Below are 27,830 nucleotides of genomic sequence, written 5' to 3'. Positions count from 1 at the left end.
GTACCACCTATGCTATACTTGTGCATTTGGTTTTTCTTGCCTAAATTTATAACCTTATTTTTTCTCCATTGAATTTCATTTTGTTAGATAGGGCCCAATGTTCAAGTGTGTCAAGATCCTTCTGTATCTTAAGCCTATCTTCTGTAGCGTTGGCCATTCCTGCCAGCTTGGTGACATCTGCAGATTTGATAAGTTCCCCATCTATTCCCATTTTAGCTTTTGGTTATGACTTTCTTTGCCTCTGGGTGTTTGCAGATTCGTTGCTTGCTTATCTTTTCCACAATCTTTCCCAGGTATTGATGTCAGGTTGACAGGTCTGGAGTTTCCTAAATCCATTTTTTTTCCTGTTATAAAGATGGGAACTTTTCCATTTCCAGTCATCTGGAAGTTCCCTGGTGCTCCAGGATCTTTAAAAGATATAGTGGACTTCCGGTGGCGGCGGAGCGCCGGAGACAGCCTTTTCGGGCTGCCCGCGGCTCAGCTGTGTAGATTTCACCCGAAACAGCGCCGATCAGCTGTTCGGGTGAATTTGAAGCCCCCTCCTCGGGAGAAGAGGAGGGGGTGAGGCCCCAGGTAGGGGTCGAGTTCTCAGGGGCCGCCTGAGTTTAAAGCTTGGGCGGCTGAAGGATCGAACTCCCCCGTAGCCTGGGTTGCTCCCAGCTGGTCAGCGTCTCTGCTCCGGATTTCTTGGAGCAGAGCCAGGCGTTTGCGACCACCCCTGCCAGAAGGAAAGACCCTGGAATAAAAGGAGCAGGCAGAGCGGTACAAGAGGAAAAGGTGAAGAGGATCTTTATTTTTACTCTCGAGCTTAATGGACTTTTTAAACTTAAAGTGAAAGTGCATCACAAGTGAAAGTAAAAGATGGCGGCTAAACCTCCCTCAAAAACCCTTCGGAGTGCTGGAACTTCTCCGGTGCAACAGACATCGTTGCAAGCCTTGCTTCCTCCTGCTGCATTGACATCGAAGGATTTACAAGATGCCCTTGAAAAACATGCCCAGGTAATTTTAGAAACATTGGGTGATAAATTGGCAAAAATGGAGGAGAGAATAGAAGAGAGGATGGAAGAGAAATTTAGTGCGATGAGGGTAGACATTTTGTCTACAGTGGAAAGTGTGGCTGAATGTGTGCAAGGTTTGGAAGAAAAAGTGGAAGATTTGACTCAAAAAAATGCTGTACTAGAAGTAAAGGTATTGGAAAATGAAGACTTAAGAGACAAAATGGACAGAGAGTTAAGCCTTGTTCAGTTTCACCAGATGCAGTATGCTGTTAGAATCAGAGGCTTAAAAGAAAATATTAAAGAAGATTTAAAGCAGCTGATTTCTGAAACCCTGGAAGCAGTATTGGGTCAGCCAGCATCTGAAATAAAGGGATGTATGGATAAAGTTTTTCGTGTTAACTCATGGATTGCCAGACAGAGGAAGTTACCTAGAGATGTGGTGGTTTATTTTACAAAGAGAGAAATCAGAGATGAAGTTATTCAAGCTGCCTACGATACTAAAGTAGTGGTTGCTGACCAAGAAGTTTTGGTCTTAAAGGAAATTCCTCCAAAGATTTTAAGGAGAAGAAAGGACTTTGCATTTCTTGTGCAGGAACTTAAGCAACGTGATATAAGGTTCAGATGGGAGATTCCAGTTGGGCTGGTGGCGATGTATGAAGGTAAAAGATACCGCCTGGATACTGTGGCACAGGCGCGTGATTTCTACAATAATGTCTTAAAAGCAACCCCACTATCACTTTTGGAAGCGGCAAAGGGATTTGGTGAAGAAAAACCTTATGAGGCTGAAGATGGTCAGACAGAGGAGGACGGTGCTGGAAGGGATCAAATTACAACTTTGTTGGCTGATGCTGGAGAGCTAAGGGTAACGCGTGCTGCTTTAAAAAGAGCAAAACAAATAAAAGAACAAGACCAGCAGAAGTTTATGGAACTTTCAAAGCGCACTTACAGCGAGGCAGTGGGAGGAGCGCGGCCCAAAGGCGACAGGGCCATTGGAGAGGTGCTCCAGAAGCTTCGGGGCGACAAGGATGGCGACTAAATTTTTAACTTGGAATGTTAATGGATTAAATTCGCCTCAGAAGAGGAAGAAAGTTTTTCAATATTTAAAACAATTTAAGACTGATGTTATATGTTTGCAAGAAACGCATATTAGGGCTATGGACCAAAAGTTTTTACTGAACTCAAGATTGGGTACGCAATTCGTTGCCTCTGCAATGAATAAGAAAAACGGAGTGGTTGTTTATGTTAAAAGTGCTATAACAGCGGATTTAATTGAAGCAGATAAGCATGGAAGATACGTAATGATAGATTTGTTGTTAGAAGGTAAAAAAATGCTTTTAGTTGGACTGTATGCTCCTAATCAACAACAACAGGCTGACTTTTTTAGCTCACTTCATACAAAGCTTACTCAGTTGGATTACAAATCGTTTATTTTTATGGGGGATTGGAATGGCGTTTTGGACGTACAGATGGATAAAGCTGGTTTTTTTAAGCGTATTCCGTGCCATGCCAGACTGCCTAAGTCTTTTTTTGAAATGAAGGATGATTTGGAATTGCGAGACATTTGGCGTGACACACACCTGCATGAAAAGGATTATACTTTTTTTTCTGATAGACATCAATCTTTTTCTAGGATTGACTTCATTTTGCTGACTAACGACTTTTTTTCTAGGATTAAGAAGGTAAAGATCTGTGCAAGAGTTATTTCTGACCATAGTCCAGTATGGTTAGAGATCAATAAGGACAATAGAGATAGGCGCTCGTGGCGCGTAAATGAGAACTTGTTTAGAAATCAGAAAAATGTGGAAGAATGTAAACAAAGGATGAAGGATTTTTTTGAAATTAATATGAATAAGGATACTTCTATGGACATGGTTTGGGATGCTAGCAAGGCATATATGAGAGGGGTGCTGATATATATGAATAATAAATACAGACGTACTTTGGAAGCTAGAAGGAAAGAATTGGAGAATGAAATTAAGGAAAAAGAGAAGGCCTTGATTTTGAATCCATTGGATGTGAAGACTAAGGAGGCTATCAAGCTATTAAGAGGACAATTTGATAAATTGATGGCTGATCAAGTGGCAACCAACTTGCGGTTTGCCAGGCATAATACTTTTTGCAATGCTAATAAGCCAGGTAGATGGCTAGCTTATAGACTAAGGAAAAAGCAGAGGGCTTCTAACATAGACAAAATTGAACATAAGGGGAAGGTAGTGTTTCAACAGGATTTTATTAAGGAAGCCTTTGTGGATTTTTATTCTAAATTATATGCTAAGGAGAAGATTAATGAAAAAGATATTGATGAGTATTTGGAGAATGCTAGCATCCCGGTTCTTACGCAAGTACAAAAAGAGGAGATTAATCAATTGATTACAGAAGAAGAAATATTTACAGCAATTAAGGAGCTGAAGGTCGACAAAGCGCCAGGTACAGATGGTTTGACTGCGGCCTACTACAAAAATTTACAATTAGAGATGGTTAAACCGTTAAAGGAATTGTTCCAGACAATCCAGAGAGGGGGAAAGGTGCCTCCATCTTGGAGAACTGCTTTTATCTCTCTGATTCCGAAGGAAGACCAAGATGCTACTCAAGTAAAAAACTATAGACCGATATCACTATTAAATACAGACTACAAGATATTTGCTAAGGTGCTGGCTAATAGATTGATGAGGGTTCTGCAACGGGTGATTCATGGGGATCAAACTGGGTTTATTAGTGGTAGGCAAATGAAAAATAACGTGAGGCATATAGTTGATGTGTTGGAATTTTTGGAAAGGAACAACCAGATCCCTGCGGCGCTAATTTTTTTAGATGCTGAAAAAGCTTTTGATCAATTGAATTGGCAATTTTTGATGAAAGTTTTAGATAAAATGAATTTTGGGGATACATTTTTGCAACCAATTAGGGCATTATATCAAAAACAAACAGCTCGAATAATAGTTAACAATAGTTTGTCAGAAGTATGTAGTATTGAGAAGGGTACAAGGCAAGGGTGCCCGCTATCGCCTTTGTTATTTGTGTTAACATTGGAGATATTATTGGTAAAAATACGAAATTCGGAAAGAATTAAGGGTATACGGATTAGAGATCAGGATTATAGATTGAGAGCGTTTGCAGATGATCTGGTTGTTACAGTGACCCAGCCGGAGAGCTCTGTTGTGGACCTGATGGAGATAATAATGCAATATGGGAAGGTTTCTGGATTTAAAGTTAATGTACAAAAAACTAAAATTTTGGCCAAAAACATGACAGCATCGCAAAAGGCCCTTTTAGAAGGGTTAACTGGATTTGAGATTGTTAAAAGGGTCAAATATTTGGGGGTGCTTTTGTCGCCCTCTAATACAAAATTATATAAAAATAATTATGAAAAATTATGGGGAAAAATCCAAAAAGAAATGGAGAGTTGGGAAAAATTGCAATTGTCTTTGTTGGGGCGAATCGCAGCAGTAAAAATGAACGTCCTGCCTAAATTCTTGTTTTTATTCCAAATGATACCGATTCTTAAGAAAGATTCTAACTTGGAAGAATGGCAGAGAGGTATCAATAAATTTGTTTGGGCAGGGAAAAGGCCACGAGTCAAACTTAAGATCATGCAGGATACTCGTGAAAGAGGTGGTCTTAAAATGCCTAATCTTAAATTATATTATGAAGCTGCTGCGTTAGTAGGTATAAGTGATTGGATTAATTTGACACAAGAGAGATTATTAAATCTTGAGGGCCACGACCTGTTGTTTGGTTGGCATGCATATTTGTTGTATGATAAGAAGGTAGATAATGTGTTTAGAGTGCATATTTTAAGACAGGCATTGCTGAGAGTTTGGAAGAAGTACAGACATAAGCTAGACTGCAAGATACCATTGTGGGCAATTCCAAAACACGCAATAGAAAATATACATGCTGGTTTCAAACATGATGTGACTACGTACAAGGAGATTCTAAACTTGGAAAGAAATGTCTGGTGTTTGAAACCATATAGTTTCTTGCGAGATGAGAAGATTGTTCAGAATTGGTTTCAATATACTCAGCTACGGGCCAGGTGGAAAGAAGATCAGAAAAATGGTTTTACAATGACTGATGAAAATCTGATAAAGCAAATCAGAAATCAGGGTCCAGCACATATTAAACGGATATATCTTGCATTGATAGAGATTGACTCAGAAACAGAACTTGTTAAAGATTGTATGATAAAATGGGCCCAAAATATTCAAGAAGCTATTACAATGGACACGTGGGAAAAGATTTGGGTGAGGAATGTAAAATTTACACAAGCTCAAAATCTAAGAGAGAACTTTTATAAAATGTTTTATAGATGGCATTTAGATCCTAAAAAGCTTGCAAGCATGTATCCGAATTATCAACCAAAATGTTGGAGGTGTGGTGATGAAGATGCAACATATTTTCATGTATGGTGGACTTGTAAAAAGGTTAAGGCCTTCTGGATAAAAATTTGGTGGAATATGCAGAAGATTTTCAAGCAAAGGATAAAGTTTTGTCCGCAACTCTTCTTGTTGGGAATAATTACAGATGCTACGGTTGTGGACACTAAGCTGATGTTGAATTTAATCACGGCAGCAAGACTTTTAATAGGTCAGTATTGGAAGAAAGAGGAATTGCCGACTATAGAAGAATGGACTTTAAAGGTTTCCGACCTGGCAGAGATGGCAAAGATTTCGGCTTACTTGAAAGATCACTCGCAAGAACGTTATATTATGGAATGGAGAAAATGGGTTGAGTACATCCAGAACAAATATAGGGTTAAGAAGTTTCATGTAGCATTTGAATAAGTCTTCCTTCGCTTTTTCTTTCTTTATTTCCTTTTTTTTTCTTTTTTTCTTTTCTATATATATTTAATATCATTAAGGTTTGTATTATCCTGTATAAGCTAGAGAGTGATGGATTTTAGAGTTTATGGTTGTTAGTATATGGTTGTTTATGATTGTTTTTTTTTCTATACCTTGTATTTAGCTCTGGGAAGTCGGGGGGGGAGGGGGGGAGGGGTAGGGAGGGAGGGAGAGGGGAGGGGGGAGGGGGAGGGGGGACTGTTAAAGATAAACTGTATGTTAAAACTTTTCAATTAAAAAAAAAAGATATAGTTCAGTGGTTCTGAGATAACGTCTGCAAGTTCCTTCAGAACCACGGGGTGTAATCTACCTAGTCCTGGTGATTTGAACTCCTCTAGGGTGGACAGGTGCTCTATTACCATTTTATTGCCTATTTTAACTTGTATTCCTAATCTGTTATTTACAGTACTGTTTTTCATAGGTTGGACTATTTTTTCCTTTTGTGTAAAGACAGATGCAAAAAATGAGTTTAGCAGTTCTGCTTTCTCCCTGTTTCTCATCACCTTCTTGCCATTTTCTCCCATTAATGGACCAATCGTTTCCTTGACTTTTTTCTTGTTTTTTACATGTTGAAGGTTTTTTTGTTGTTATTTTTGACTTTTCTCACAAGCCTTAGTTCATTTTGAGCCTTAGCTTTCCTGATTTTATCTTTGCAGGCTTGGGCTATTTGCTGATATTCTCAAGAAAAGGCATATTATGCCCAGAAACCAAGAAACTAAAAATCTTCCCAAATTATATGCAGTGCTAATACAGAAGAGAAATGGCAATGTAATTAATATAAGAGCATAAAGACTCCTTCAATATGTCAACAGCCAAACCATCAGAATAGAATACAGGTGAAACTCGAAAAATTAGAATATCGTGCAAAAGTTCATTTATTTGAGTACTGCAACTTAAAAGGGGAAACTAATATATGAGATAGACTCATTACATGCAAAGCAAGATAGTTCAAGACGTGATTTGTCATAATTGTGATGATTATGGCGTACAGCTCATGAAAACCTCAAATCCACAATCTCAGAAAATTAGAATATTACATGCAATCAATAAAACAAGGAGTGTACATAGAACAATATCAGACCTCTGAAAAGTATAAGCATGTATATGTACTCAGTACTTGGTTTGGGCCCCTTTTGCAGCAATTACTGCCTCAATGTGGCCTGGCATGGAAGCTATCAGCCTGTGGCACTGCTGAGGTGTTATGGAAGATCAGGATGCTTCAATAGCGGCCTTCAGCTCTTCTGCATTGTTCGGTCTCATGTCTCTCATCTTTCTCTTGGCAATGCCCCATAGATTCTCTATGGGGTTCAGGTCAGGCGAGTTTGCTGGCCAATCAAGCACAGTAATCCCACGGTCATTGAACCAGGTTTTGGTGCTTTTGGCAGTGTGGGCAGGTGCCAAGTCCTGCTGGAAAATGAAGTCAGCATCCCCATAAAGCTCATCTGCGGAAGGAAGCATGAAGTGCTCCAAAATCTCCTGGTAGACGACTGCGTTGACCCTGGACTTAATGAAGCACAGTGGACCAACACCAGCAGATGACATGGCTCCCCAAATCAACACAGACTGTGGAAACTTCACACTGGAATTCAAACATCTTGCAGTGTGTGCCTTTCCATTCTTCCTCCAGACTCTGGGTCCTTGGTTTCCAAATGAGATGCAAAAGTTGCTCTCATCAGAAAAGAGGACTTTGGACCTGAGCAACAGACCAGGTCTGTTTTTCTTTAGCCCAGGTAAGACGCTTCTGACGTTGTTTGTTGTTCAGGAGCAGCTTGACAAGAGAAATACAACATTTGAAACCCATGTCCAGGATCCATCTGTGTGTGGTGGTTCTTGATGCACTGACTCCAGCCTCAGTCCACTCCTTGTAAAAGTCCCCATCACTTTTGAATGGCCTTTTCCTGACAATCCTCTCCAGGCTGCGGTCATCCCTGCTGCTTGTGCACCTTTTTCTTCCACACTTTTCCCTTCCACATAACTTTCTATTAATGTGCTTTGATACAGCACTTGGGGAACATCCAACTTTTTTTGCAATTACCTTTTGAGGCTTTCCCTCCTTATGGATGGTGTCAATGATGGTTTTCTGCACAACTGTCAGGTCAGCAGTCTTCCCCATGATTGTGATTCCTACTATACCAGACTGAGAGACCATTTAAAGGCTCAGGAACCCTTTGCAGGTGTTATGGCTTAATTAGCTGATTAGAGTGGGACACTTTGAGCCTAGAATATTGCACCTTTTCACAATATTCTAATTTTCTGAGATTGTGGATTTGGGGTTTTCATGAGCTCTAAGCCATAATCATCACAATTATGACAAATCACGGCTTGAACTATCTTGCTTTGCATGTAATGAGTCTATCTCATATATTCGTTTCCCCTTTTAAGTTGCATTACTGAAATAAACCAACTTTTGCACGATATTCTAATTTTTCGAGTTTCACCTGTATGTTTAGTAATATGGCACCCACTGTTGCTATTTGCTGATATTCTGCCTTAGTTATGTGCCCCTCTTTCCACTTTTTATACTTGTTCTTTTTGTCTTTCAGTTTATCAGAGAGTTCTTTGTGCAGCCATGCTCGTTTCTTTTGAGCTCTCTTATTTTTCTTCTTTATAGGAATTGTGCTAGACTGGGCTTTTATAATATCACTTTTCAAAATTTTCCAACCTTCTTGGGTTGTTTCCCCCTTGAGGATTCTCATCCATGGAATCTTTCCCAAGCTCTAAGTTTATAGAAATCAGCTCTCTTCAAGGTCCAAGACTCTAGTTTGACTTTGTTCTATTGCTTGTGCTTGCATAAGGTTGAATTCCAATATTGCATGTTCACTCCCCCCTCCAAGGTTCCTGTAACTCCAACACCTTCTATCATTTCATCTATGTTAGTGAGAATCAAGTCCAATATGGCTGACCCCCTAGTTCCCTTCTCTACTTTTGGGGAGACACAGGTTGTCTGCTAGATTTGTCAGGAACCTGTTTGGTGCAGAGTTTGTCTCCCAGTTGATGTCAGGGTAGTTAAAGTTCTTGATTACTATTGTGGTGTGTGTCCTACATACCTTAGTTAACTGTCTAGCAGTTTATCTATTTCCTCTGTTTGGTTTGGTGGCCTATAGTATACACCTATTACAATATCATCCTTTTTTCCTTTTATATTGACCCAAATATATTCAAGATGGTTTTCACCATTGTTCTGCTCTATTTCTGTAGATAAGTAGTTATTTCTTATATATAATGCAAGTCCACCTCCTCTTTTATTAGGTCTGTTTCTATTAAACAATTAAAATCCCTCTAGCTGTATATTCCATGATTTCTGAAGCCCCTTTCAAACAGAAATGTCCATGAGTTGATATACGGAGAACTGCAAATCTGAAATGTGGCTAATGGGATCCTTGGGGTTTTTCCTAACCTTTCTTCTTCTTTTCTGAATAGCAAGCCATATTTAAAACAAGTTTTCAAAGACCTCTGAATTTCAAGTACTTTGCTAAGTGCATCAGGACTGGTGTTCAAGAAGCATAAAGCATTCGGGTGGTTTATGGAAATGCATTATAGAAAACACTGAGCACATCAATAAGACAATTTTCTTAAGCAGTTGTGTACAAAGAAGTGTTTCAAATCTAGCAAACATAATTTTTTATATATAGGCTGGGAGCAACAGTGAGAACAACAATCCAGCCTCATCAAACCTACAGTATACACAATATACATCAAACCTTTTTACGCTTGCGCACACAGCAAAACTACCTCATAACATAGCTAGACCACATGACATTCACTATGGTTACCAGATAGTTTATCAACACAGGTGCAGAACAGAAGGAAATGTACAATTAGAATTGAGCTTTTCAGATGAACTAAAAAAAAGTGCAGTGACAATCAATATACATCAAACTTACTTATACACAAAGACAACTTGAGAAAACAACTGCTTTTGGTAAAATGGCTAAACTAACTAAATTGTGGAAGCATGCCTAGATGTCTAAAACTTTGTATTTAAAAAGTAAATACAATACAGAAATTAATTTTAACTAGAAACCATTCTTGGACTACAATCTTTTCCATGGAATCATGCCACATCCAAAATTTGAGTTTTGAAATTTGTATCTTAATTTAATATATACTGTATATAGTATTGATTTAATACATTACTTAATAACTAGACTTTTTTAATGATCAGAACTGAGTTAGCAAGAGTTTTTAGCTTAAAGTTCAATAGGACATGTAGATTTTTATTGGAAAAATGGTATGAAGTATCTTACAATATTATAAGCTTTTTAAAAATTTTCATTAAAGAGGTTTTTCAGAGTAAAACGAATACAAATTTAAAGAAAAAGAAAAATAAGTGAATAAGAAATAAAAGACAGAAAAAAGAAAGAAATGGTTTCTGATTACTTAACTATGATCCAGCAGTGTGCAGCAGCAACCAAAAAAGCTAATACAATCTTGGGTTGTATAAACAGAGGCATAGAATCAAGTTTATGCAAAGTATTAGTACCACTTTATAAAGCCCTAGTTAAGACCACACGTCGAATACTGCAGCCAATTTTGGTCACCATATCACAAAAAAGATGTTGAGAGACTGGGAAAAATCCAGAGAAGAGCAACTAAGATGATCAAAGGCCTGGAGACCAAAACGTACAAAGAATGGCTGCGGAACCTGGGTTTGGCCAGTCTAAAGAAAAGAAGGAATAGGGGAGACATGATAGCAGTGTTCCAGTATCTGAGGGGCTGCCACAAGGCAGAGGGGGACAGGTTGTTCACCAGAGCACCAAAGGGAAGGACAAGAAACAATGGTTGGAAGCTGATCAAAGAGAGAAGCAACCTGAAATTAAGGAGAAACTTCCTGACAGTGAGGACAATCAACCAATGGAACAGTTTACCCCCAGAAATCGTGGGCGCTCCATCACTGGAAGTTTTTAAAAAGAGACTGGACAATTATCAGACTGAGATGGTATAGGACCTCCTTCTTGAGCAGGGGGCTGGACTAGAAGACATCCAAGGTCCCTTCCAGCTCTATTCTATTCTATTCTATTCTATTCTATTCTATTCTATTCTATTCTATTCTATTCTATTCTATTCTATTCTATTCTATTCTATTCTATTCTATTCTATTCTATTCTATTCTATTCTATTCTTCTTTATAGCAGTTATATATTTCTATTTTATCCTCTCTCTCTATAGTTATATCATGTCCCCCTTTTATCCATAGTCTGACAATACTGTAAGTTTTTAAATATTTGCTTCATGAGGTGAGATTTGTTGCTTATCCATCTGTATTTCTCTACCATACCTGTTTTTGCTATCTGTACTGTCTATTTCCATTTTTTCAAAATGTATAAAATGCCTCCCCCTCAAAAAAAATAGTGTCTTTTTAAAAAAAAACATACCTTGTCTGAGTTATGGTTGATCATTTTGACATCAAGTAATGATTTGATAGTTTTGATCAGTTCCTTCTCATTCATCTGTGTGCTATCCTGGAGTTCTTTGTAACTAATGGTTTCACTATTGTTAAAGGCCAGTAGCACTGCCATTTGGTAGGTGGTAACCATGGCTACATACGGCTTGCACAAATAATTCATTTTTACCTCACCTGCAAATTAAGTATAAAGCTGATGAATTAATTGAATAAAAACCTCACATATTATTAATAAAGCATTGTATCGTTCCTTCAGCTTGGGGGCAAGAATGATGCCACCTTTGATCCAAGGGTAGGGCAATTCAGAAACAAGAACTTAATTTGCAAGACTGTCCTGAAGAGAAAATAGATTTTTAAAAAGGATACTACTCTGAAAACTAACAGGGACTATAGAAGCTTTATTTTAAAAAAAAGTTAGGATGCTTCTTTGGGCAACAAAGCAGTGGTCTGGCACCATCTTCTTTCAGTGTATTTTTTTCAATTTCCCTGTTTAGCCTACAATCTTAGGGTTCTTTGGTGATCTCCATCCAAATACTAACCTGGTCAAGCCATATAGTTTTTTTCTCCAATCATCCAAAATCAGCTACATGGTGCCACCTGCTTATGCTTGACTTTTATCCATGATGCTTTCAGTTTTATCCTTCCATCAAACATGCTCAAGTTTTGGTTCAAGCTCAGAATTGCATGTACAGGTAATCCTCACTTAATACCAGTAATTGGGACCAGAATTTCTGTCGCTAACCCATATGAACATGAAGTGCAACATCACATGACCGCATTGCTTAGCAATGGCAATCTGGCAGTCCCTGTTGCCATCATTAAGTAAGGATCATGTGGTGTTATGCCAGGACCCTTCTTGCAACTTCCTGCTGTCTTCCTAGAAAGCAAAGTCAATGGGGAAGCCAACAGAAAGTCACAAGTCCCAGGCAGATTGTAAGTGGCTGCTGTGGTGTGACATGAGTGTAGTGGGTCCAGGGATGGCTGCTGTCAGGTGACAGGGTGCGCAGGTGGCCACCACAGCACAATCACAGCAAGACTGGCTGGTTCTGGGTGGGTGAAAGTGCACTGGCGTGAGGGTACTATGGGCACATGTGCAACGGAGTATGAGAACTCTGAGGGCATTTTGCAATCTTTCCTGGTAGCTTCCCCTTGACTTTGCTTGTGGGAAGCCAACATGGAAGGTCACAAATGGTGATCATGTGACACTGCAATCATTATAAGTGCGAGCTGGTTGCCAAACACCCAGATCCTGATGATGTGACCGAGGAGGTGCTGGGAGGGCCGGAACTTTGTGAACCGGCTATAAGTACTAGTCATTCACTGCTGTAGTAACTTCAAATGATCATTGAACAAGTGGTCATAAACCAAGGACTACCTGTATGCCTAAATCCACTTTTTATTGTAAAATTTTCTTGTCTTCAGCTTATACTCATGAAATTGATTTTTAACTTTTTTTCTGGAAAACGGTCAATCAAGAATCTAAAGAATTTAAAATATAAAATTTAAAACAATTGATTTTACAAATAAGAATCACAAGAGATGTAGTAAAAATATCCAACTGAGACATATTAAAATAACCAGATTAGTTAAGACAGAGAAAATAATCTAAATTTAAGGTTTCATTATTATTAGTATCAAAACTTCAAAAGTTGTGTGTTTCAGTTAAGCAAAAAAAAATATAGTTACGCTTTTAAAAGCTAAAGAGGTTTATTTTAGGTTAATTTTACCTGTGCAAAGATAATGTAACCAGGTAAGTTTCCTTCCACTGAAATGTTGATTGTAAAATAATTCAAACTGAAAAACAAAATGATTCTTTTGTTCAAATACTTCAAGGGCTTTAAACATAATATGCAAAAGCAAAAAAAAGTACATTAAGTTTACAAACATTATGACAATGATCATACCTGAAACACCATGATCCAGTTAATTAAAAATAATGTCTTAATCATTTTACTTAGGCTATCTAAGGCCAAAGGTGGGCTAACTTATTTACACATAGTAAAAATATTCAACTGTATATTATAACAAGGTTCCACTTCTCAATATGGAAACCCTGGATAAGAAAGCAAAATTTAATTGAATACATTACAGAAAGAGCAATTATTTCTTAGCAATTTTTAGTGTACAGACTCATTCACTTTGACTCATTCTCATAAAATGAGAAATGCTTTATCCAAAGCTACCCAAGATATCTACAATTCTAACCCTTCCTCCCCAACCTAAAAATCCAAATCCAACTTAGTTGTTTTAGCCCTCCAAGGTAGTTCATACAAGAAAAAACAACCACGAGGACTAGCTCTACCAAGGCTACATTAACAGAATCTTGCAAGACTGAAAGTATTTTTTGTAAGCCACCTAGTGTCACTGAAAGTGAGTGGATGGCCATATACGTTTTCTTTCTTTTTTTATTGAAAAGTTTTACAGTACATTTTTTAAAAAAAGAAAAAAGAAAAAAACTCCCTCCCCCCCTCCCCTCCCCCAACCTCCCCTTCCCCCCCCCCCCCGACTTCCCAGAGCTGAATACAGGGTATAAACTCACAAACTTAAGCTAAAATATGCTAACAACAAAAATAAAACATTAAATTATATCGCACTTTAACTCTCCATAGTCATAACTATATTACTAACAAATAACAAATAACTAATAATATGTCATATAAAACCACTACTTATTCAAATGCTAAAAGAAACTTTTTAGTCCCATATTTATTCTGAATATATTCAATCCATCTTCTCCATTCCACAATATATCTCTGTTGCGAATGCTCTTTCAAATATGCTGAGATCTTTGCCATTTCCGCCAGATTAGAAACTTTCAAAGTACACTCTTCTATAGTCGGCAGTTCCTCTTTCTTCCAATATTGTGCTAATAAAAGTCTTGCTGCCGTAATTAAATTCAACATCAATTTAGTATCTGTAACAGTAAAGTCTGTAATAATACCCAACAAAAACAACTGCTGAGAAAACCGTATGTTTTGCAAGGGCTGCACCAAAAAAGGAGCTAGAGCCCTGATTGGTTTGCATTGTATTTGAACTGTATTTGGGGGTCCTCATTGGATCTCCATCCCTTTTCAGCAGAATTTCAACTTTCAGAGCTGCTGGGAAGTGCTCCATGCTGTACGTTTTGCAAGGGCTGCACCAAAAAAGGAGCTAGAGCCCTGATTGGTTTGCATTGTATTTGAACTGTATTTGGGGTCCTCATTGGATCTCCATCCCTTTTCAGCAGAATTTCAACTTTCAGAGCTGCTGGGAAGTGCTCCATGCTGTACATTTTGCAAGGGCTGCACCAAAAAAGGAGCTAGAGCCCTGATTGGTTTGCATTGTATTTGAACTGTATTTGGGGTCCTCATTGGATCTCCATCCCTTTTCAGCAGAATTTCAACTTTCAGAGCTGCTGGGAAGTGCTCCATGCTGTAAGTTTTGCAAGGGCTGCACCAAAAAAGGAGCTAGAGCCCTGATTGGTTTGCATTGTATTTGAACTGTATTTGAATTATATAACTAAATATCAAAAACAGCAGCGGTACATTCAGGCCAAGTGCATCTGAGATTCGTTGTAACTCAGCACGTCTGGCTTAGTTCAGTGCAACACTTATTTTGCAGCTGTCTTTCGCAGTACACTTTTCAAGCTTGGAAACTGTCCTATCTGTAAACAAATCACTAGTCTACAAGGACAGATTATTTATCTAGGGTCTGTAATCTGTGCTCTTCAGGCAGAAATTAGGTGTCCAGTTCAGCCCTTCTACCCTATTGAGCCTCCGTGCTATCAGCCCCCTCTACCACAAAGATCCTGCAGGAGAAGGGCAGTGTGGACAACCGTGGGATCTGGCAGGGTGAGATCTGTGAACCATAAACCCAAAACTTTCGCTGTGTCCCTGCACAACAGATACAGTGCCCTTTCTGACCTTAATAAGGACATTAAGGAGACAGGTAAAGGTATCTGTGATAATAACTCAAATAAGCAGGGGATCGTGGTCCAAGATGAAAAACTTGTTTTCGACAGGGAGAAGTGTGAATCTGGTATTACACACCAGTCATGCAAGAACAGAAAGGCATCCAAAAAGAGAAGCCACCTTCTGGTTGGTGATTCAATTATAAGGGATGTAAATTTAGGAAAGGACACAGAGGTTTTGAAAGAGGTCAGGTGTCTTCCAGGTGCTACTGCCAGTAGGGACAAGAAGCGTATTTCTAAAATAATCAAGAATGCCAGCAAGGACTGTGATGTGGAGGCTATTGTACATCTTGGCACTAATGATCTGTCCCAAAAAGATGTACTCTCTGTGCAGAATGATTTCCAGAGCTTGGGGCAGTAACTTAGCAGAATAGGCTGTAGGCTTACTTTTTCAGAGGTTTTACCAGTGTATAAGGAGCAAAATGGAAAAGGCCAGCGTATAGCAGAATTTAATATGTGGCTAAAGGAGTGGTGTAAAGGAGAAGGCTTTGGTTATATTAGTCATGATGTCTGTAGCTGGTCCAATGAAAAAATGTATAAAAGAGATGGTCTGCATCCATCCAAGAAAGGGACTGAGTTACTTGGCAATAAAATCACAGCTTTTTTGGAGGAACATTTAAACTAAATAATGGGGATAGTGAGTTAATTGATACAGAACATCACTGTCCCCGGCAATCTAAGAAAATAGGGGAAGCCAGGCACCACACAAGTTATGCAGCAAGTAAACACAGGGTCAGTCATAAAGGACTCAAATGTCTATACACCAATGCACAGAGTATGAACAGTAAGCAGGGTGAACTAGAAATTCAGGTAAATGAGGGCGGATATGATATTGTTGCCATTACGGAAACATGGTGGGACGAAACCTACAAATGGAACACATAGCTAGAGGGATTTAAATTATTTAAAAGAAACAGACTAAACAAAAGAGGAGGAGGAGTTGCTCTATATATAAGAAATAACTTTATCTCTACAGAAATAGAGCACAACAATGACGAAAACTGTAAACTTGAAAGCATTTGGGTCAATATAAAAGGGGGGAAAATGACATTGCCATAGGTGTATACTATAGGCCGCCCAACCAAGCAGAGGAAATAGATGAACTTTTTGCTAGTCAGTTAACTAAGGTATGTAAGAAGCACATCACAATAGTAATGGGGGACTTTAATTACCCTGATATCAACTGGGAGACAAACTCTGCACTAAGTGGAAGATCAAACAGATTCCTGTCAAACCTAGCAGACAACTTTCTCTCCCAAAAAGTAGAGAAGGGAACTAGGGGATTAGCCATATTGGTTTTAATTCTCACAAACAGAGATGAAATGATAGAAGGTGTCGAAGCCACAGGAACCTTTGGGGGAAGTGATCGTGCAATATTGGAATTCAACATTCTGGAGGCACAAGCAATAGAACACAGCCAAACTAGAGTCTTGAACTTTAAAAGAGCTAATTTCAATAAACCTAGAGAGACCATGGGAAGAATTCCATGGATGAGAATCCTAAAGGGGAAAACAACTCAAGAAGCTTGGGAAATTTTGAAAAGTGAGATAATAAAGGCCCAGTCTAGTACAATACCAACAAAGAAGAAAAATAACAGCTCTCAAAAGAAACCAGCATGGCTGCATAAAGAACTCTCTGATAAATTGAAAGATAAAAAGGACAAGTATAAGAATTGGAAAGAGGGGCACATAACTAAGTCAGAATATCAGCAAATAGCCCGTGCCTGGAAAGATGAAGTGAGGAATGCTAAGGCTCAAAATGAACTAAGGCTTGCGACCAAAGTCAAAAATAACAAAAAATGCTTCTTTCAACATATAAAAAACAAGAAAAAAGTTAAGGAAATGATTGGTCCATTAGTGGGTGAAAGTGGCAAGAAGGTGACAAGCAACAGGGAGAAAGCAGAACTATTTTAACTTGTTTTTTGCATCTGTCTTTACAAAAAGGGAAAAAACAGTCCAACCTACCCAAACCAATGCCATAAAAAACAGAATAGAAACGCAAGTTAAGATAGGCAAGAAAATGGTAAGTGAGCACCTGTCCAGCCTAGACGAGTTCAAATCACCAGGACCAGATGGATTACACCCCAAGGTTCTCAAGGAACTGGCAGACGTGATGACAGAACCACTGAACTATATTTTTCAAAGATCCTGGAGCACTGGGGAACTACCAGAGGACTGGAAGAGAGCTGATGTAGTTCCCATCTTCAAAAAAGGGAAAAAACAGATCCAGGAAACTACAGACCTATCAGCCTGACCTCAATACCTGGGAAGATTCTGGAAAAGATAATCAAACAACAAATCAGCGAACACCTTGATGCAAACAAAATCATCACTAAAAGTCAACATGGGTTTGTCAAAAACAGATCGTGCCAGACAAATCTTATTACATTCTTTGACCAAGTGACAAAACTAGTGGACCACAGGAATGCTGTAGATATAATTTACTTGGACTTCAGTAAGGCATTTGATAAAGTAGATCACAACCCACTACTTGATAAGATAGAAAAATGTGGGTTAGATAGCATCACCACCAGATGGATTCGTAGCTGGCTGACAGGCCGTACTCAGCGTGTGGTCCTCAATGGAACTGTTCTGTTCTGGGCCCAGTGCTCTTCAACATCTTCATCAATGATTTGGATGAGGGGATTGATGGGGAACTCATCAAATTTGCAGACGACACCAAGCTGGCAGGAATAGCCAATACTCCAGAAGATAGGCTTAAGATACAGAAGGATCAGGACAGACTCGAACACTGGGCACTATCTAACAAAATGAAATTCAATGGTGAAAAAAGTAAGGTTCTACATTTAGGCAGGAAAAATCAAATGCATAGGTATAGTATAGGTGGTACCTTGCTCAATAGTAGTAATTGTGAGAGGGATCTCGGAGTCTTAGTAGACAATCACTTCAATATGAGCCAGCAGTGTGCAGCAGCTGCCAAAAAAGCCAACACAGTGCTAGGCTGCATTAACAGAGGGATAGAATCAAGATCAAGTGAAGTACTAATACCACTTTACAATGCTTTGGTAAGGCCACACCTAGAATACTGCATCCAGTTTTGGTCACCACGATGTAAAAAAGATGTCGAGACTCTAGAAAGGGTACAGAGAAGAGCAACAAAGATGATTAGGGGGGTGGAGGCTAAAACATATAGGGAACGGTTGCTGTAATTGGGTATGTGTAGTTTAATGAAGAGAAGGGTGAGGGGTGACATGATAGCAGTGTTCCAATACTGGAGGTTTTTAAGAAGAGACTGGACAGCCATTTGCCTGAAATGGTATAAAGTTTCCTGCCTGAGCAGGGGGTTGGACTAGATGACCTCCAAGCTCCCTTCCAACTTTATTATTATTATTATTACTAATATATGAGATAGACTCATTACATGCAAAGCAAGATAGTTCAAGCCGTGATTTGTCATAATTGTGATGATTACGGCATACAGCTCATGAAAACCCCAAATCCACAATCTCAGAAAATTATAATATTGTGAAAAGATAATAATAATAATAATAATAATAATAATAATAATAATAATAATAATAATAATAATAATAATAATAATAATAATAATAATAATAATAATTTTATTTGTATACTGCCCTTCTCCTGAAGGACTCAGGGCGGTGAACAGGGCAAACATATAAAAGTACAGAAATACAAAAACTAAAAAAGCATTAAACAAGATGCCCAAGTTACAACAGTAGATTAAAATACATTTAAAATAGCAATAAAACCTAAACCCATCCCCCATCAGGCCAGGCCGGCTTGTTCGAACAAATAAGTCTTCAGATCGCGTCGGAAGGAGCGAAGGTCGGGCGCCATCCGGAGCTCAACCGGCAAATGCTGTATCAAAGCACAATAATAGAAAGTTATGTGGAAGGGAAAAGTGTGGAAGAAAAAGGTGCACAAGCAGCAGGGATGATCGCAGCCTGGAGAGGATTGTCAGGAAAAGGCCATTCAAAAGTGTTGGGGACTTTCACATGGAGTGGACTGAGGCTGGAGTCAGTGCATCAAGAGCCACCACACAGAGACGGATCCTGGACATGGGCTTCAAATGTCGTATTCCTCTTGTCAAGCCGCTCCTGAACAACAAACAACGTCAGAAGTGTCTTACCTGGGCTAAAGAAAAACAGACCTGGTCTGTTGCTCAGTGGTCCAAAGTCCTCTTTTCTGATGAGAGCAACTTTTGCATCTCATTTGGAAACCAAGGACCCAGAGTCTGGAAGAAGAATGGAGAGGCACACACTACAAGATGCTTGAAGTCCAGTGTGAAGTTTCCACAGTCTGTGTTGATTTGGGGAGCCATGTCATCTGCTGGTGTTGGTCCACTGTGCTTCATTAAGTCCAAGGTCAACGCAGCCGTCTACCAGGAGATTTTGGAGCACTTCTTGCTTCCTTCCGCAGACGAGCTTTATGGGGATGCTGACTTCATTTTCCAGCAGGACGTGGCACCTGCCCACACTGCCAAAAGCACCAAAACCTGGTTCGATGACCGTGGGATTACTGTGCTTGATTGGCCAGCAAACTCGCCTGACCTGAACCCCATAGAGAATCTATGGGGCATTGCCAAGAGAAAGATGAGAGACATGAGACCGAACAATGCAGAAGAGCTGAAGGCTGCTATTGAAGCATCCTGGTCTTCCATAACACCTCAGCAGTGCCACAGGCTGATAGCTTCCATGCCACGCCGCATTGAGGCAGTAATTGCTGCAAAAGGGGCCCAAACCAACTACTGAGTACATATGCATGCTTATACTTTTCAGAGGTCCGATATTGTTCTATGTACACTCCTTGTTTTATTGATTGCATGTAATATTCTAATTTTCTGAGATTGTGGATTTGGGGTTTTCATGAGCTGTACGTCATAATCATCACAATTTTGACAAATCACGGCTTGAACTATCTTGCTTTGCATGTAATGAGTCTATCTCATATATTAGTTTCCCCTTTTAAGTTGCATTACTGAAATAAATGAACTTTTGCACGATATTCTAATTTTTCGAGTTTCACCTCTATGTGAAAATACGTTGCATCCTCACAACCACACCTCCAACATTTCGGCTGGCAGTTCGGATACATACTTGCTAATTTTTTAGGGTCTAAGTGCCACCTATAAAACATTTTATAAAAATTCTCTCTTAAATTTTGGGCCTGTGTAAATTTTACGTTTCTAACCCAAATCTTTTCCCAGGTATCCATTGTTATAACCTCCTGAAAATTTTGGGCCCACTTTATCATACAATCTTTAACAAGTTCCGTTTCTGAATCAATTTCTATCAATGCATTATATATCCTTCTTATATGTGCTTGACCTTGATCTCTAATTTGTTTTACCAAATTTCCATCAGTTATCGAAAAGCCAACTTTCTGATCTTCTTTCCATCTTGCTTGTAACTGCCCATACTGAAACCAGGTTTGCACAATCTTTTCTTCTTTTAAAATATTATATGGCTTTAATTGCCATACATTCCTTTCTAATCTTAAAATTTCTTTATATGTGGTCTCATCATGTTTAAATCCAACATTTATATTTTCTATTGCGTGTTTAGGTATTGCCCAAATTGGTATCTTATAATTTAACTTATGTCTATATTTTTTCCATACTTGCAACAGAGCATACCTTAATATACAGTATGTATCTTAAACACATTATCCACCTTCTTATCATACAATAAATATGCATGCCAACCAAATAACAAATCATAACCCTCAAGATTTAATAATCTCCCTTGTGTTAAATTGAACCAATCACTTATTGATGATAAAGCAGCAGCCTCATAATATAATTTAAGATTGGGCATTTTAAGACCACCTCTTTCACGTGTATCTTGCATTATTTAAATTTAACTCGTGGCTTTTTCCCTGCCCAAACAAATTTATTAATACCTTTCTGCCACTTCTCCAAATTTAAATCCTTTTTGAGTATAGGTATCATTTGAAACAAAAATAAAAAATTTGGCAAGACATTCATTTTTACTGCTGCAATTCTTCCCAATAAGGATAGTTGTAATTTTTTCCAACCATCTAACTCTTTGTGTTTTTGACCATAACAATTCATAATTATTCTTATATAACTTCACATTTGAAGCTGAAAGATAAACCCCCCAGATATTTAATCTTTTTAACTATTTCAAATCCTGTTAACTCTTCTAAAACAACCTTTTGTTCTATAGTCATATTTTTAGACACTATTTTAGTTTTTTGTATATTTATCTTAAATCCAGAAACTTTCCCATATGACATTATTATCTCCATCAACTCTACAACTGAGTAAGTCGGTTGACTTACTGTAATAACCAGGTCATCCGCAAACGCTCTCAGTCTATAATCCTGATCTCTAATTTTAATTCTCTTAATTTTATTTGAGTCTCGTATTTTAATCAATAATATTTCCAGTGTTAAAACAAACAGCAAAGGTAACAACGGACACCCCTGTCTTGTACCCTTTTCAATATTACATGTTTCTGTCAAACTACTATTAACTATTATTCGAGCTGTTTGCTTCTGATATATTGCTCTAATAGGTTGTAAAAATTTTTCCCCAAATTCCATTTTCTCCAATGCTTTAACTAAAAATTGCCAGTCCAATTGATCAAAGGCTTTTTCAGCATCCAAAAAGATCAGCGCTGCAGAGACCTGGTTATTTCTATCCAAAAATTCCAATAAATCTACAATATGTCTCACATTATTCTTCATTTGTCTTCCATTTATGAATCCAGTTTGATCACTATGAATCACTTGCTGCATTACCTTCATTAATCTATTTGCTAAAATTTTTGCAAATATCTTATAATCAGTATTTAAAAGCGATATTGGTCTATAATTTTTGGCTTGGGTAGCATCTTGATCTTCCTTCGGAATCAACGAAATAAAAGCTGTTTTCCACGATGGAGGCACTTCTCCTCCCAATTGAATTGTCCTAAACAATTCTCTTAAAAGTTCCACCATTTCTGACTGGAAATTTTTATAGTAGACGGCAGTCAAACCGTCTGTTCCTGGTGCTTTACCCACCTTTAATTGCTTAATTGCTAAAATAATTTCTTCATCATTTATCAATTGATTCATCCCTTCCCTTTGTTCTTGTGTAAGAACAGGAATATTAACTTCCTGCAAATATCTATCTATATCTATATCTAGAATCTTATCTCTAACATACAACTTAGAATAAAAATCAACAAAAGCCTTTTAATAAGATTCTGCTGATACACCACTTTACCCTTGTACTCTATTCTATCTATATTACATGCCCTTTGTTTCTTCCTTAACAAGTAGGCTAACCACCTACCCGGCTTATTGGCATTACAAAAGGTGTTATGTTTAACATACTGTAAATTAGTTGCCACTTGATCTGCCATCAACATGTCAAACTGGCCTCTTAGTAAAGTAATTGCCTCTTTGATCTTCCCATCAGATGGATTCAAAATTAAAGCCTTTTCTTTTCTCTTAATTTCCTCCTCTAATTCTTTTCGCCTAAATTCCAATTTACGTCTGTGTTTATTATTCATATATATTAACACTCCTCTCATATAAGCTTTACTTGCATCCCAAACCATTTCAATAGAAGTACCCTTATACATATTCATTTTAAAAAATTCATCTGTTTTTTACACTCTTCCACATTTTCTTGATATCTAAACAAATTTTCATTTAGTCGCCAAGACCGTCTGTCTCCATTGTCTTTTTCTATTTCCAACCATACTGGACTATGATCAGATATAGTTCTTGGACATATCTTAATCTTCTTAATCCTAGAAAAAAAAATCATTGGTAATTAATACAAAATCAATCCTAGATAGGGATTGATGCCTATCAGAGAAAAAAGTAAAGTCTTTTTCTTGCAAGTTTCTTTCTCTCCAAACATCTCTCAATTCCAAGTCATCCTTCATCTCAAAAAATGATTTAGGCAATCTAGCATGATTTGGTGTACTTTGAAAGAGGCCTTTTTTGTCCAATTGTACGTCCAAAACGCCATTCCAGTCTCCCATAAAAATACAAGATTTGTAATCCCACTGAATAATCTTGCTATGTAATAGTTTATAAAATTCTCCTTGCTGTTGATTAGGAGCATATAATCCAACCAAAAGTATTTTCTTGCCTTCTATTAATAGTTCAATTATAACATATCTTCCTTGTTTATCTGTTTCAATTAAGCTAGCTGTTAAAGTATTCTTGACGTAAATAACAACTCCATTTTTCTTATCAGGAGCAGAGGCAATAAACTGTGTACCCAGCCTAGAGTTTATCAAATACTTTTGATCAACTGCTCGAATATGTGTTTCCTGTAAGCAAATAACATCGTTTTGAAATTGTTTTAAATAGTGCAATACTTTCTTTCTCTTCTGCGGGGAATTTAATCCATTAACATTCCAAGTTAGAAGCTTTGTCGCCATCTTTTGCGACCTGAAGCTTTTGGAACGCCTCTTCCAGAATCACCTGCACTCTCTTCGGCTTCGCTCCTCCCACTGCTTCACTATAAGTAGGTTTTTGAGATGTAATTATAGCTTTCTGTTGTTCTTGCTCTTGTCTCATCCGTCTAGTCGCAGCCCGTGTCACTCTTTGATCTCTAACCTCTTCCATTGGTACCGGAATCTGGTCCACTCCTGTAGTTTGCTGGGATTCTCTATCCTTCAGATGAATAACTCCTTCAGCTCCTTGTATACTCCCCCTTCGTGGCTGACGCTCTCCTTCGTCATTCCTCCTTTTAAGTTCCGAAGATGGTGGGGAGCCTGCCTTCAAAATATTAGCATAGAAATCTCGTGCCTGCAAAACTGTGTTAAGACGATATCTCGTGCCTGCGTGCATCACCACCATGCCTACTGGAATCTCCCATCTAAACTGGATATCCCGTTTCCTTAATTCTTCTGCCAAAAAGGCAAATTCTTTTCTTTTCCTTAAAATTCTTGGAGGAATCTCTTTCAGAATTAAAACTTCTTGCCCTGCAACTGTAAATCTATTATTATAGAAGGCTTGAATAACCTCATTTCTAATTGCTCTCTTCGTAAAATAAACCACCACATCTCTAGGTAGCTTTCTTTGTCTTGCAATCCAAGAATTAACACGAAATATTTTATCTATATCCACCATAATATCTTCTGCTGAACGCCCCAAAACTTGTCCAAGAGCCTGTGCCAATATTTCTTTCAAATTTTCCTTAGGATCTTCTTTCAAACCTCTGATTCTCACAGCAAACTCCATTTCACAATACTGTATCATTATCACATCATCATCAATCTTTTCCATCACAGTTTCAGCATCCAGCATTTTAGCATCTAGTCTCATGTTATTTTGACTAAGTTCTTCCACTCGGTCATCCAGACGTTCAATACACACTGCCAATCCTTGAAATGCAGCCAAAATGTCTGCTCTTATCTCAGTATTCTTCTCCTCAATAAGTTCAGCTATTTCTTGGGATTGTATTTTTAAAGCATCCTGCAAATCTTTTATTGTTAATGCTGGTGCGGGTGCGGGTGCCGCAGGAGGAGGCATCAAAGCCTGTAATGAAGACTGCTGAACTGGCGAGGCACCAGCACTTCTAGGAACTTTAGTTGGTTTGGAAGCCATTTTAACACCACTGAATTCTATTGCGCACTTTCACTTTCTGCACCGCTTGCAACTTTTTCCACAAAATACTCTGAGTTAAAGTTCAAATACTTGCCTCCGCCCAGTGCGTGCCCACAGAGAGGGCCTCCTCAGGGTGCCTCCGGTCAGGGAATGTCGACTGGTGGCCCCCAGGGGGAGGGCCTTCTCTGTGGGTGCTCCGGCATTATGGAACCAACTGCCGGTTGAGCTCCGGATGGCATCAGACCTCCGATCCTTCCATCGCGGGCTGAAGACCCACTTGTTTGAATTGGCTGGTCTGGCCTGATGGGGGGAATATGGGTTTTTAATTGGTTTTTTAGTATTTTATTATTGTTGTATTTTAATTGGGCATTGGTTTAATTTCCTTTTAACTTTTGTATCGTTATTTATATATGCCCTGTGAACCGCCCTGAGTCCCTTGGGAGAAGGGCGGTATAGAAATCGAATAAAATATAAAATATAAATATATATATGATCGCAGTGTTCCAATATCTAAGGGGCTGCCAGAAACCAGAGGGAGTCAGGCTATTCTCCAAAGCACCTGAAGGCAGGACAAGAAGCAATGGATGGAAACTAAACAAGGAGAGAAGCAACCTAGAATAATGGAGAAACTTCCTAACAATGTGAATAATTTACCAGTGGAACAGCTTGCCTCCAGAAGTTTTTAACGAACAGATTGGACAACCATTTGTCTGAAATGGTATAGGGTTTTCTGCTTGAGCAGGGGGTTGGACTAGAAGACCTGCAAGGTCCCTTCCAACTCTGTTATTCTATTATTTGGTCTGTGGTTCTGTGCTGGTTTTCCAGTCTGTGATCATTCCCACATATAATTTACTACTGTAGATTTAGACATCATGTTTGCCACATTTGGATCTCAGATTGGTTTAATAAGGAATTTAATGGAGACAAGAGAAATTTTGGCCAAGATTCTTCAGAACTTGGCAGCCTCTTCCAAGGTTTTAGACAATTATTTCCATATAAAGCTACACTGCATTTTCCATATGTGTTGGAACAGCATCAGGTTGTAGAAGCCATTTACTGCGAGTAAGTTCCATTGAATAAAGGTAAGTTTTTAGAATAATTATGCACATTGGCTTATATGTATGAATCAGGTGAATGGCTATTCCTAGAAAGCAATTTAATATATTTTACAAGGTTCAATATATTTCAGATAAATTTGTCTTCCTTTTACAAGAGTGCAGAATATTCTGTTCTGATTTTCTGGTTTTGATTAACAGCCTTAAAAGCATCATTACTATTTCAATCGTATCATCTTATAACTTGAACCACAAAATGTTCCATAATTCCCTACATTAGTTTCTCACTACAAACCAAGAAATTCAGAAAATATTCAACTCATTTTAAATGAAGAGCTTATATTCCCCATTCCAGATTTTATGGTATATCACTACCATACAGTAATTACTAGAAACTTAAGGTTTGTTTTTTTAACAAATGTTGGAATCAAGAAGGTAGTTATTAACCCTAAGAGCTGGCAGATGAGCTACCTGTGAAAAGTAAAAATGTTAAGTTTGTAAAAATGTTAAGTTTGAGGATGGTGTGTCATAGGAACATAAGCTTGAAACGGATTCCAATGTACTAGTTTTATTCTTTTTCTGTTCACTGCTTTTCATTCTCTAGTTAGAGATGGTACAAGGTAATGCCAGATGATCCCCTATTTATTACGACCAGCAATTTTGGTATCTATATCAGAATAACAGAGTTGGAAGGAAACTTGGAGGTCTTCTAGTCTAACCCCCTGCTCAAGCAGGAAACCTTATACCATTTCAGACAAATGATTGTCCAATCTCTTAAATTTCTCCTTATTACTAAGTTGGTTCTCTCCTTGATTAGTTTCCATCCATTGCTTCTAGTCCTGCCTTCAGGTGCTTTGGAGAATAGGTTGACTCCCTCTTCTTTGTGGCAACCCCTGAGATATTGGAACACTGCTATCATGTCTCCCCTAGTCCTTCTCTTCATTAAACTAGACATACCCAATTCCAGCAACTGTTCTTCATGTTTTAGCCTCCAGTCCCCTAATCATCTTTGTTGCTCTTCTCTGTGCTCTTTCTAGAGCAGGGGTGTCAAAATGCCGGCCCACGGGCCGGACGCCTCATCGGGAAACCATGTCCACCCCATTGCCGGCAATGGTGAAAAAGCTCTGATATGTTGCGTGACGTCACGTGACATTGCGAGTTTGACATCTCTGTTCTAGAGTCTTAACATCTTTTTTATATCATGGCGACCAAAACTGGTTGCAATATTCCAAGTGTGGTCTTACCAAGGCATTATAGAGTGGTATTAACACTTCACGTGATCTTGATTCTGTCCCACTGTGAATGCAGACTGGGCCTGCGTTGGCTTTTATGGCAGCTGCAGCACACTGCTGGCTCATATTCAAGTGACTGTCCACTAGGACTCCAAGATCCCTCTCGCAGTTACTACTATTGGGCGAGGTACCACCTATTCTGTACATGTGCATTTGTTTTTTCTTGCCTAAATGTAGAACCTTACTTTTTTCACCATTGAATTTTATTTTGTTACTTAGGGTCCAATGTTCAAGTCTGTTAAAATCCTTCTGTATCTTCAGCCTATCTTTTGGAGTGTTGGCTATTCCTGCCAGCTTGGTGTCATCTGCAGATTTGATGAGTTCCCCATCCAAATCATTTGATGAAGATATTGAAGAGTACTGGGCCTAAGACAGAACCTTGCGGTACCCCACTGCATACTTCCTTCCATGTAGATGCAGTTCCATTGAGAACCACACACTGAGTACGGCTGGTCAAGCCAGCTACGAATCCATCTGGTGGTGATGCTGTCTAACCCACATTTTTCTATCTTATCTAGTAGTAGGTTGTGGTCTACTTTATGAAATGCCTTACTGATGTCCAAGTAAATTATATCCACAGCATTTTTCTGGTCCACTGTGTCACTTTGTCAAAGAATACAATAAGATTTGTCTGACATGATCTGTTTTTGACAAACCCATGTTGCTTTTGGTTATGACTTTGTTTGCCGCTAGGTGTTCGCAGATTCATTGTTTGATTATCTTTTCCAGAA

The 27,830-nt window shown here is 38.5% G+C and overlaps 1 protein-coding gene across 2 annotated transcripts in view; it reads right to left on the bottom strand.

Moving 5' to 3' along the window:
- Positions 1–27,830, bottom strand: part of LOC308676579 (cullin-2-like) — a 241,109-nt gene that overhangs the window by 46,170 nt on the left and 167,109 nt on the right. For both annotated transcript variants that reach the window (XM_081342456.1, XM_081342457.1), the window contains 2 exons: positions 12,971–13,037; positions 11,215–11,417 (listed from right to left, as the gene is read on the bottom strand). In XM_081342456.1, coding sequence (XP_081198582.1) covers positions 11,215–11,417; positions 12,971–13,037 — 270 coding nt within the window. The remainder of the gene's footprint in view (positions 1–11,214; positions 11,418–12,970; positions 13,038–27,830) is intronic.

This window comes from Vipera berus (genome assembly GCF_964194415.1).
Source record: "Vipera berus genome assembly, chromosome: W".
Taxonomy (NCBI): domain Eukaryota; kingdom Metazoa; phylum Chordata; class Lepidosauria; order Squamata; family Viperidae; genus Vipera; species Vipera berus.
The sequence above is the reverse complement of the archived record's forward strand: the minus strand, read 5'-3'. Positions and strand labels throughout refer to the sequence as shown.